This window comes from Dendrobates tinctorius, unplaced genomic scaffold, assembly GCF_039654945.1.
Source record: "Dendrobates tinctorius isolate UK_male_01 unplaced genomic scaffold, ASM3965494v1 ptg000094l, whole genome shotgun sequence".
Lineage (NCBI taxonomy): Eukaryota > Metazoa > Chordata > Amphibia > Anura > Dendrobatidae > Dendrobates > Dendrobates tinctorius.
In genome coordinates, this window is record NW_027361762.1 from 14,502,650 (window position 1) to 14,515,854 (window position 13,205).

General features: G+C 45.7%; 1 protein-coding gene across 4 annotated transcripts in view; it reads left to right on the forward strand.

The window, feature by feature from the left end:
* The window catches only part of PICK1 (protein interacting with PRKCA 1), a 317,172-nt gene that overhangs the window by 102,239 nt on the left and 201,728 nt on the right, over positions 1-13,205 (forward strand). For all 4 annotated transcript variants that reach the window (XM_073586677.1, XM_073586678.1, XM_073586675.1 and 1 more), the window contains exon 4: positions 12,868-12,996. In XM_073586677.1, coding sequence (XP_073442778.1) covers positions 12,868-12,996 — 129 coding nt within the window. The remainder of the gene's footprint in view (positions 1-12,867; positions 12,997-13,205) is intronic.

The window sequence follows — 13,205 nt, forward strand, 5'->3', positions numbered from 1 at the left end:
GACGTGCTCTGGAAGAGTTCCAGGAGGACAAACCTGAGCGTTGTCCCAGTGGAAAGTTGTATGTTCCTGACCAGTGGAAGAAGAGAGTGATGTCTGAAGTTCATTGCTCTGCTTTGGCTGGTCATCCAGGTATTTTTGGTACTAGAGATCTGGTGAGTCGGTCTTTTTGGTGGCCCTCCTTGTCTCGTGATGTCAGGAATTTTGTGCAGTCCTGTGGGACGTGCTCTTGGTCTAAATCGTGTTCTCGCTCTAGTGGGTTGTTGATGCCTTTGCCTGTCCCCAAGAGGCCGTGGACCCATATTTCAATGGATTTCATCTCTGATATGCCTGTCTCTCAAAGGATGACTGTTATTTGGGTGATTTGTGATAGGTTCTCTAAGATGGTTCATCTTGTACCACTCCCTAAGTTGCCGTCTTCCTCTGAATTGGTGCCCCTGTTTTTACAACAGGTGGTTCGCTTGCACGGGATTCCTGAGAACATTGTATCTGACAGAGGAGTCCAGTTTGTGTCTAGATTTTGGAGAACTTTCTGTTCCAAGCTGGGAATTCAGTTGTCCTCTGCTTTTCACCCTCAGACCAATGGGCAGACAGAGAGAACAAACCAGACCTTGGAGTCATATTTGAGATGTTTTATTTCTGCTGATCAGGATGATTGGGTTTCATTTTTGCCCTTGGCCGAATTTGCTTTAAATAATAGAGCTAGTTCTGCCACTTTGATGTCACCTTTTTTTTGTAACTTTGGGTTTCATCCTCGATTTTCTTCAGGGCAGGTGGAGCCCTCTGCCTGCCCAGGTGTTGACACTGTGGTGGAGAGAATGCACCAGATCTGGGACCAAGTGGTGGATAAGTTATCTCTCTCCCAGGAAAAGGCCCAGCGGTTTTCCAACCGACATAGGACCATTGGTCCCCAGTTTAAGGTTGGTGATATGGTGTGGTTATCATCAAAAAATATTGCTATGAAGGTGGCTTCTCCTAAGTTTAAGCCTAGATTTATTGGACCTTATAAGATTTTGGAGATTATTAATCCGGTCTCTTTTCGTTTGGCTCTTCCTGTCACATTTAAAATCCATAATGTGTTCCATAAATCTTTGTTGAAGAGGTTTGTTGAACCTGTTGTTCCGGGGGTTGCACCTCCAGACCCTGTATTGGTTGAAGGTAACATGGAATATGAGGTAGAGAAAGTACTGGATTCCCGTCTGGCTAGACGGAGACTCCAGTATTTGGTTAAGTGGAAGGGTTATGGTCAGGAGGATAATTCCTGGGTCTCTGCCTCTGATATTCATGCCAACAGATTGGTGCGTGCCTTTCATCGGGCTCACCCTGATCGCCCTGGTGGCGTGGTTGAGGGTTCGGTGACCCCTCCTCAAGGGGGAGGTACTGTTGTGAGTTCATTTTCCCCTTCACTACTGAGGCCCGAGGAACTCCCTCTTCTGGTGAAGAAAGGTAGTGAGCCTGATTGTCAGACACCTGGGGCTGATTATGATGACTGGCTGAGTGGAGTTAATGACTGGATATAAGGCTGCCGACGCCCTTCTGGCCTGCGGGTGATTTCTCTGTGGACTTCTAGGAAACCAGTCTGATTCCTGCTCATCTAAAGCTAAGATTTCTGCTTTGCCTTTTTGCATTAGTGTTTTGTTTTCCTTGCTTTTCTGGATTCTGCCATTCCCTGCTGGGGTGAGCTGAATCTCCTTTTGCCTGTTGCTCTGTCTTCAGAATATTCCTGAGTACTGACATAGCCTTTTTTGAAGCCTAGCGTCTTCAGGGCCTTTTTTACTGTCAGTTTGTTGGCTCTTATTTTCATAGGTTTTTTCACGGATTGCAGACAGCAGCCTTCCTGTCCTTTCCTATCTAAGCTAGCTTGGGCCCCATCTTTGCTCAGTCTATCTTTCTGTGTTTTGTTCTTTCTTCTTGCTTCACCGTCATTATATGTGGGGGGCTGCCTTTTGCTTTGGGGTCTGCTCTGGGGCAGTTTAGATTTCCCTTTCTGTCTTTAGGCTATGTAGTCCTCCGGCTGTGATCGAGGGGCCTAGGGCATCGTAGGAGCCCCCCATGGCTACTGCTAGTTGTGTTTGATAGGTTCAGGGGTCTGCAATCCGATAGCTGCCAACTTCTCTGGTTTTCTGGACTTAGCTAGCATTTCTATTTTTGCCTCCTACGGTGACTCAATCATAACAGGCAGCTGCCTGACACTGGGCACTCCAATTTAGCTTCTTATTGACTAAGATGCCTAACTCTTTTTGCATGTCTGATTTCCCCAGCAGTTTCCCATTTAGTAAGTAATTATAGCATCTGTTTCTCCTTCATATGTGCATAACCTTACACTTATCTGTGTTAAACCTCATTTGCCATTTTTCAGCCCAATTCTCCAATTTACTCAAATCTGTCTGTAGTTGCAAACTGTCCTCCTTTGTGTTAACTACCTTACATAGTTTTGTATCATCTGCAAATACTGATATTTTACTGTGTAAGCCATCCACTAGATCATTAATAAATATTTTAAATAGTAGGGGGCCCAATACAGAACCCTGTGGTACCCCACTAGTAACCATTCTGGGCTGCAGAATGGTGACAATAAGTAATTTACCTTCTGTCACCAGTTTGCAGGGTTTTCTAGATATCACTCTCTTGCTTCTGAGCAGAACGTCCAAGGGGGGGTGTTCTGGCATTAAAATGAGAACTGGTCGTTTCCTCCTACTCTACTAAAAACCTGCCCTCTATAGCAACAACCCCACCCTCCATAGCAACAGGCCCTCCATGTCCATATGAACAAGCCCTCCTCACACAGTAACAAGTCCTCCCCCCTCTAGCAGCCTCAGTGCAGAGAGCAGAACCACCCAGCTGCTCCTCCCCCAGACACTCACTGAACAGTGATCTATGGAAAGTGAAACTCTAGTGAGGAGGGAAAATCGTCTTGTATTCTGGGCCACTCCATGATTACAATACATAACTCACTCATCAGTGATTTCTTCCCTCAGTGTCCCAGGCTGCTGGCAGTGATGGGGCTTGGGCTGGCAGTGATGGGGCTCGGCTGCTGGCAGCAGTGAGAACAGACTGTGTGATGGATTGGCCAGTGATGGGGGTCTGCAGCTTCTAATCTGCACAGGGGATGGCAGTCACTGATGTAATCTGTTCTGTGACAAAGCCTCTGCTGTGTGAATGAGACAGCTCTGTGTCACTGATGTCTTCACACAGCAGCAGATTAGGTGCAGTGTATGTGTGAGCATGTCTGTTTGGTATACAGCCTGCAGCAGCCATCTATTGTGTATACTAGGGTGACCGCAAAAAATCGATGTCGGAATTTTGTCCGCCTGGACCCCACAAAACGATTCCCCTTTCCAGATATTGAGAGAGCCAAAATTTGAGCTCGATCAAACGATGTTAACCCGTGCCGCACGTCGCTCAAAGTTTGAAAAAAATCCAAATTGAGGTATTTTAAGATTTAGGTATTTTGCATAGTCTGTTAGACTATAAAGAATGTGACAACAACATTGCAGAAATAGCCCTGACCAAATTTTCGAACCATTTGTGGTATTTGAATGCAGAGTTGGTGGGATTATCGTTTTTTGATCCCACCATTACAGACAATGAAAAGTTGATAATGGCTAATAAATTGCTCAGTAGCACAGATGAACCATCAGAGCACGCTAGGGTTGTAAATCCAAAAGTTAGGAAAGAAAAATTAAGAGGTAGGAAGTAACCGACTTTAACGACCTTCTGACAAAAGATGAAGAACAAAAGCAATATGTCCTGCAAGTTGTCAGCAAATGCCGAGCATTATATTCTGACGTTTCAAAAACTACTTTAACAAAAGCTCTAGAATAGATTAGATAACTAATGTAAAATTATCAGCTCATGTAGGTTAGCGTGCTCTGATGGTTCATCTGTGCTACTGAGCAATTTATTAGCCATTAACAACTTTTCATTGTCTGTAATGGTGGGATCAAAAAACGATAATCCCACCAACTCTGCATTCAAATACCACAAATGGTTCGAAAATTTGGTCAGGGCTATTTCTGCAATGTTGTTGTCACATTCTTTATAGTCTTAACAGACTATGCAAAATACCTAAATCTTAAAATACCTCAATTTGGATTTTTTCAAACTTTGAGCGATGAGCGGCACGGGTTAACGTCGTTTGATCGAGCTCAAATTTTGGCTCTCTCAATATCTGGAAAGGGGAATCGTTTTGTGGGGTCCAGACGAACAAGATTCTGACATTTTTTCCCCCCATATGAGATCCGGTCACCCTAGTGTATACAGCCTGCAGCAGCCGTCTATTGGGTATACAGCCTCTATAGTGTATACAGCCAGCAACAATCTATATTGTGTGTGTATGTGTAATATATATATTATGCTGGAATGGAGGCAGAGCTGGAGTGGAGGATGGGCAGCATCTCCAGGGAACCCGAATATGTTGTCAGTAAGGGACCCTGAAATTTCGAGTGTCAGCCCTGCAGGGATGAGAGCATTGATGGAAGGAGACATCAAGGTTGAGAGAGCACAGAGGGGAGAAGACAGCACAGGGGAAGAGCACACAGGGGGAGACAGCACAAAGGAGAGAGCACATAAGGGGAGAAGACAGCACAGGAAGAAGAGAGAGCGGACAAGGTGAAAGACAGCTCCACAGAGCTCACCCCATTGTGACATCACTGCCCTCCTAATGCAATAGCATCGGGCCCACATCTAGTATATTATACACATATATCTACTATAGACTTGTATTAGGTGCTATATATAGTTTACATTACACAGTATACAATTAGCTACAAGGATTAAGGCATGGAACATGTAATGGCCCTATCTATTACCATTGTGGATGTGATGTAGATTGTGCTGCTTTCACAAATACAGGATCACTGCTGTGTTCTATCCAATGCTGGAATGATGATAAAGATGAGTGCTGGTGCAGTTTACTGACAGCCAATGAGTGGGCATTGGGTGGTGCTGGTCACTGGAGCTTGGTGGAGCTTCACACATACAGTGCACCAAATCTGCTGCTGTGTGAAGACATCAGTGACACAGAGCTGTCTCATTCACACAGGAGAGGCTTTGTCACAGAACAGATTACATCAGTGACTGCCATCCCCTGTGCATATTTGAAGCTGCAGACCCCCATCACTGGCCATCACACAGTCTGTTCTCACTGCTGCCAGCAGCCGAGCCCCATCACTGCCAGTAGCCTGGGACAGTGAGGGAAGGAATCACTGATAATTAGTGAGTTATGTATTGTAATCATGGAGTGACCCAGAATACAGGACGATTTTCCCTCCTCACTAGAGTTTCACTTTCCATAGATCACTGTTCAGTGTGTGTCTGGGGGAGGAGCAGCGGGGTGGTTCTGCTCTCTGCACTGAGGCTGCTAGAGGGGGAGGATTTGTTATTGTGTGAGGAGGGCTTGTTCATGTGGACGGGGAGGGCCTGTTGCTATGGAGGGTGGGGTTGTTGCTATAGAGGGCAGGTTTATAGTAGAGTAGGAGGAAGCGACCAGTTCTCATTTCAATGCCAGAACACACCCCCCCTTGGACGTTCTGCTCAGAAGCAAGAGAGTGATATCTATTAAACCCTGCAAACTGGTGACTGAAGGTAAATTACTTATTGTCACCATTCTGCAGCCCAAATATGCACTGAGATTATGTGAAAAGCCCAGACAACCCCTTTAATTTTTAGTACTTGCCATGTCCCCATGAGATTCACATACCTCCTAATTTTACTCCAGAGATGTTGGGGGGCTGTGTTCTGTACCAATGTGGCACCTCTCTGCCACAATTTCTACAACTTTACTGCCCATGAATGGTTCTTTCACATCAGAGTATATGGAGCTGGAGCCCTGTTGTTTAGCCTCGTGTCCTCGCCAATTCCTTTTTATGGTTCACACAATATAGGGATGTTCTGATTGATTGTAGAGCTCATTGATTTCTTGGTCAGTAAAGCACCACTAAAGTGGTTTCTTTTATTTTACCATTGCAGTGGTGCTTTTAATCTAAGGTCTTTGACCCTTTGTTTATACTCGCCAGTCGTCATATTCATCTCCAGCAGTTTATGACCTGCCGGATCATTCCAGTGCTTGCTCCATGCAAGTCTATGAGAGCTTCGTTCTAGCTCTCAGAGACTTTCATTGAGAGCTTGTGATGTAACTTATGACTTCTGAGCCAGTCAGAGGTTCGGTCACAAAATGGCGCAGTGGGATTGGCACGGCACTGAAAAGTGGTAAAGATGCCTGACTGTGAGTATAAATTCGGGGTAGGGACCTTACTTTAGAAGCATCATTCCAGCGCTGAGAAAAAAAATGGAGTGGTGCTTTGACTCCGTTACAAATATGTGTATTTTTTTTTTTTTTTTTACTGCTATTTGTAAAAAAAAAACTGTAGGGGATCAAAAATTCAAAAGATCATCGGGTGATACCCTTTTAGCTGCAAAGGAAAATAAAAGGGAGGTGCTCACCTGGGCAGGCGTTGGGCAGGCACAACTATGAACACCTGAAGATATCATCTGCTGCTGCCTCGTGGCTGGGGATGATCTCCTCCAGGAGAGGTGACCAGTTAAGATGATAACACGATATCGGGCTGCACTGCTGTAATAAAGAATCCTTAGGACCAAGATAAGTTGAATGCTTTTTATTTCCTCAACGCTTTTCAACACTGGACTAGCATCTTTACAAGTGAAAAGTCAAACATTGCTATTTTGCAATAATTCATTCACTTTCATATAATATTTTTATTGTTAATATTTATTTATATAGAACTATTGATTCCAAGGTGCTGTACCTGAGAAGAGGTTACATACAAATTACAAATATCAATTACAGTAAACAAACTAACAATCACAGACTGATACAGAGGGGAGAGGATCCTGCCCTTTCGGTTGTACATTCTATAGGATGGTGGGGAAGGAGGCAGTAGGCTGGGAGGGGGTTTGCAGCAGCTCTGGTGTTGGTGAGGTGGTAGCTCCGGTAGTGGTGAGGAGGCAGCTGGGTCATTACAGGCTGTAAGCTTTCTTGAAGAGGTGGGTTTTCAGGTTCCGTCTGAAGGATCCGAATGTGGTTGATAGTCGGACTTATTGGGGCACAGAATTCCATAGGATGGGGGGATATTTGGGAGAAGTCTTGGAGGCGGTTAGGTGAGGAGCAAGTAAGTGTGCAGGAGAGAAGGAGGTCTTAGGAGGACCGGAGATTACGTGAGGGAAGATATTGAGAGATTAGTTCAGAGAAACAACAGGCAAAATTGAGGAAAGAACGGATTCTGGAAATATTTTTGAGCTGGAGGCGACAGGAGGTGGAAAGAGCTTGGATGTGTGGTTTGAAGGACAGGGCAGAGTCAAGGGTTACTCCGAGGCAGCGGACTTCCGATACGGGAGAAAGCGTGATGTCATTAATTATGATAGATTAGGTAAGGAAGATCTGTAAGATGGAGGAAACATGATGAGTTCAGATTTGTCTACATTGAGTTGGAGGAAGCGAGAGGAGAAGGAGGATATGGCTGTTAGACACTCCAGAATTCTGGACAGCAGAGAGGTAGATCTGGATGTCATCAGCATACAGGTGGTACTGGAATCCATGGGTCTTTGAGTTGTCCCAGGCCAAGTGTATAGATTGAGAAGAGTAGGGGTCCTAGAACAGAGCCTTGGAGGACTCCAACAGAGAGAGGGTAGGATGAGGAGGCAGTGTGGGAGTGGGAGACGCTGAATGTGCAGTTGGAAACGTATGAGGAGATCCAGGATAGGGCGAGGTCTGTGATGCCAAAGGAAGAGAGGATCCGTAGCAGGAGGCAGTGGTCAACTGTGTCGAAAGCAGAGGACAGGTCTAGGAGTATAGAGTATTGTGCGTTAGCTTTGGCTGTAAGTAGCTCATTAGTAATTTTGGTCAGGGCAGTCTCAGTGGAATGATGGGGATGGATACCAGATTGTAGATTGTCAAAGAGCAAGTTAGATGAGAAGTGGGAGGAAAGTTCAGCATGCACGTGATGCTCCAGGAGTTTGGAAGCGAAAGGGAGCAGCGATATTAGGGGATAGCTGGACATAGCGGTTGGGTCAAAGGTTGGCTTTTTAAGGATGGGCATGATTGGCATGTATGAAAGCAGAAGGGAATGTAGCAGAAGTTAGTGATGGGTTGAAGAGGTGGGTTAGGGATCGGATAAGTGTGTTGGTGATGTTGAGGAGGAGATGGGATGGGGTCTGGGTACAAGTGGTGAGTTGTGATTTGGAGAGGAGACAATTAAGCTCCCCTTCAGTGATGTTGGAGAGGGAGGTTATGGGGTTTGGGCATTTGCCTGGTATACAAAGGGGTTGTGGTGGTTTAACAATAAAGACTTGCCTTGTTTGGTCGATCTTTGAAGTGTGTGGCTAAGTCCTCAGCAGAGATGAGGGAGGTTGGAGGAGACAGTGGTGGGCGGAGGAGGGAGTTGAGAGTTTTGAATAACTGGGGTTGTAGGATAGGGAAGATACAAGGCTTGTGAAGTAGGCCTGTTTAGCAAACGTGAGGGCAGATTTGAAAGCGGGTGTTGCCTGTTTGAATGCAGTGAAATCGAATTTGTTCTCTTCCAACGTATCTCTGCAACCCTGGACACTTGCCGGAGCTTTATAGTGATGTTATTGTGCCAGGGTTGTCTATTAATGCGTCGCACTCTGCCATGAACGAGAGGGGTGACCGTGTCAATAGCGGATGCGAGAGTGGCATTGTAGAAAGCAGTGGCACTGTTTGTGTCTTGAGGATATGGATGCCAGTGGTAGAATAGAGTCAGAGAGCGTGTGGGTGTCTAGGTGTGCAAGGTTTCTGCGGGGGTGCGCATGTTGCTCGACATGGGTGACAGGTGAGGAGGACAGGGATGAGAAAGTGAGTAGATGGTGGTTGGATAGAGGGAGAGGGGGAAGTGGTGAAGTTAAATAAAGAGCAGAGATGGGTGAAGACCAGGTCTAATGTATGTCCGTCTGTGGGTGGCTGCGGAGGACCACTGAGTAAGTCCAAAAGATGGAGTAAGGGAGAAAAGTTTGGAGGTTGCTGACTGAAGGGTATCAGTAGGGATGTTTAAGTCACCCATGATGATAGTGGGAATGTCCGTGGAAAGAAAGTGAAGAAGCCAGGTAGAAAATTGGTTAATAATGGCACTGGCCGGGCCCGGAGGTCGGTATATGACAGCCACTTGGAGGTTGGAGGGGAGAGTACATGCTGACCGAGTGGACTTCAAAAGAGGGGAGGATACGAGAGGGTAGAGGTGGGATTGTGTTGAAGGTGCAGTTAGTGGAATGAAAAAGATCCACTCCTACACCATGGCTGTTGCCGGGGAGAGGAGTGTGGGTGAAGTGTAGGCCGCCGTAACACAGTGCAGCAGGAGAGGCGGAATCAGAGGGTGTCAGCCATGTTTCTGTGAGGCCGAGGAAGGCAAGATTGCGAGAGAGAAAGAGGTCATGGATCACATGAAGCTTATTGCAAATGGAGCAGGCATTCCAGAGTGCTCCAGAAAGATGGAGCTGGGAGTGGGCGTCAAGGGCATGGCTTTTACGTTGGAGATATTGCGGTAGCTCATATTAGATAGGGAGCGGTAGGAGGGGGTAGTAATGGGAACTTTCAGCTGTTGGGGTCCAGGATTGGGAGATATGTCGCCTGCGATGAGGAGAAGCAGAGAGAGGGAGAACAGGTGGGAGAAGGAGGGTGGCTGGCTCATTTTATATTTTATTAGGAGAGATCTGAGGTTGAGCAGGTCAGCAGAGGAGGGAAGGGGAGATGAATATTTGGTTAGAGGGTGCTGGGGTTTAGGGATAGCGAAGGAAAGTGAGAATTAGTGGAGCAAACACTGTAAGGGCATATGCAAATATGGTGAAAGGAGTAAGCTGGGTTAATAGAAAAGCTAGGTCCAAGTAATAAGAAGTGCTTACTTGGCAGACATACCCAAAAGAGACAGATTCATAGTGTGTGTTACCTGACTCATGCCATGACTAACTGCCGTTGAAATAACTGCAGCTTCTCGATGCTTTGCTGCAGGGGGACTCGTGTCAGACCCCACATGTGTGCACCTCTTAGGATGCTACTAAATTTATAGGACTGAGTAGAGGATCAGGTGAGCGGGATTGTGGAAACTGGTTTTGGATAAATTAGCAATTGGTAAGCACATCAGGGGAGGTTAGATGATCAAAGGCACTGGGCCTGGCTACATCTATATGCTATAGCACCTTGCACCAGATAACATCTCTAGTGACCTCAACATGGATATACAGCAGTGAGTATTGAGTGCAATGCAACAAATCGAATTATCTTGCAGAAGCTTACCTTATTTTCAGACTATAAGGCATACTTTTTAGCAAGGAAAAAGCTGAGCTTTGTGTGTATTTCGATGATGGAGCTGTTCTGCACTCACACTGAGGCATACTTTGGCTATACTGTTAGGATCAAAGAGTTGGGCTCTTACATATGGGCTTTACAATCAAAATGCATTTTAAACTTTTTTGACAACATCTTTTTTGGTAACTAGTTACTAATACCAAAATCCCATGTTATTTTATAAGATTCCTTGCTTGATTTTGTATTGTGTCCTTTACTTGAGTGACTGCAATTCTTTTTTAAAATTGAAGAACTCCTATTCCTTTATGCACCTGCAAGAAGCTGACCAATATGCTTACTTTTAAGGTGTGAGGAATTTGCCTTGTTCTAAGGACTATTGGACCAATGGACTTAGAGCGGAACCCGTGGCTCTAATGGATGCAGACATTTTCCAGCACGGAGCACCGGTTATGTCAATATTGTTGTGTTCTATAAGAGATTTGCTTGCTGTATTTTTAGAGATTTGCTTGCTTGTCAGTTCAGTCTCAGGAATCGATGTTTCCATTAAGTGACAGTAAGCAGAGGAAGACCGGCAGGCTGGACCTTATGTGTACACTAGAAATAGGTGAAACATACACGTCACCGCTATTCCCCACGCAGGCACAGTAACAGCCGTAACGTTACCGCACATGCGCGGGTAGAGCGCGCAGTTGTGGCTGTTACTGCGCACGCGCGGGAATAGCGGTGATGGGAATGTCACTTGCGTGGGAATAGCAGAGAAGTGTGTGTCACTTGCGCAGGCGCAGTTGGTGACCGTACGGCCACCAACTGCGCCTGCGCAAGTGACACTGCCGCGGTACCTTATGGGATTCGGGGACAGCGGCCGGAAGATAGTCAAATTTAATGTCTGATGCTGCAGGACCTTCTACTGGAATGGAAAGCAGGAATCCTCTGCAGAGAACCTTGACTGCTCTCCTCCTGGTGGTGTAGCAGATTTCCACACTGATATCTGCACGTTGGCATCGATGCCAGTGTAAGACTCCGGGGCTGTCGGTGAGCTCATCAGCAGTCCAGCCTGCAGCTCATGTCAGTTCTCCTGCTGTAATCATCACAGCAGCAGCAGTACGAGCAGCAGGAGCAGCACTCTCCCCCCAGCGTCTACTATACACTGCAGACTGCCAGGCGCTGCTCTGCAGATCACTACTGGATGAAGACAGGAAGGTCATTGCTGCCACCCTGCCCAGCTCCTACCCACACCGCACGCCTAGGAGGAAGGTGTCTGAGGGATCATAAACTTCCTGTCTGCATTCCAAGCCTCACTACCACTGATGGCAGCTGGGCTGAAGGACCTGTGATGACGTCAGGACCATGTGACATGTGGGCGAAGTCTGACTTCTGGCTGTGCAGCTGCACTGTAGTCAGCAAGTGGCACTGCCGCGGTGCCTTATGGGATTCAGAGACAGCGGCCAACTGATGATTATATAGATAGATAAGGCCAGACCCAAGATTGGTAATCAAGGAAAGCAATCATACCATTACTGTCGTGCTAGTCTAATTGTGTGGATGGGGATAATAGACCCCGTGGAGCCATCACCACAGGGCGTCTCACATGCAGTCCCAGGTGATAGGTTTTGCCTGAGGAAAATACCTCTACCACTTCACAGTTAGATTGGGGGGAGGGTGTGGACACTTATATCCATTCAGGGGGCTGATCCTAGGGAGAGACAACAATAAGCCACAGGTTTAGTGAGGAAGTTGGTTCCGTGATGTTGAGGGGCGAGGATCTATTGCTGAGGTCCTGGTGCCCATGTATGGATGACCTATGGCGTTTTGAGATCGGTTATTGGCTGGGCTGGATACATGTGCTACAGTTGTGGGATCTCGCGAACTACGTATCTTAAGGACTGTTGCTGCTGGATACATGTGCTACGGTCGTGTTACCTGTCGTCTGAAGGAGCATGGACTAGGACTACAAACTATACTGGTGGGAGATAGTAAATCTCTGTGATCCAACCAAAAGTTGGGAGACAGTGTGTATTGCCTGGTTTGGGGGCAGTGGAACTACCTCCCCTGGGGAGGCGATCTTGTTGACTGGTGGCAATATATTTTGGCCATCTATCCGGAGTTGTTGTAAAAACATGAATGTAAGGAATGAAAAATAGTTTCATCATTAACCTGCCTAGGTGATTATTACAATCCACAACCTCAGATTTTTACATAAAGGATATACAGTAAATGTATACTATATTTGGAAACCTTTTAGGTAAAATATTGTAATACTTTAGTTTTGTGATATTCTGAATTATTGGTGATGGTCATAATCTCTTAATTGGTGAATCTCTTATTTTTCACCAACTTAATTGTTTTGTTTTACATTGTCAATCGGGTATAACCTGACCCTTTCACCACAGCACAACCATCACAAAAATTACAATCGTTTTGAATTTTTGGTTACAATTCACATTCAGCTTGCCATGTAAACTTTTATGCAAGTCTTTTGATGTTTTTAGTTGCATGATTTTTTTGAGATTTTAAATCTAGACGCTTTGCCAAAGCATTTCATTTTTATATATACATAACTTGATATAAGCATATAACTTCTAATGTTGCCTTTGCAGGTTTTTGACAACACTCCTGCCGCTCTAGATGGAACCATTGCTGCAGGAGATGAAATTACTGGTGTGAATGGAAAATCAGTTAAAGGCAAAACAAAAGTAGAGGTGGCCAAAATGATCCAAACAGTTAAGGTAAGAATAATTGTTTTGATATTTACCTCTCAAATGTAGAGAACTTAACAGGTTAGTTTCAAAATATTTACTGATCACTGAGGGGCCGACCGCTGATCCTGAGAATGGTGTCCCTGAAACCAGAGGCCTTGGATGGAGCAGTGTAGCATTTGTGCCTCTGATCCATTCAAGATTGGCAACTTCCCGGTTCCTGGTTACAAAACATCTCA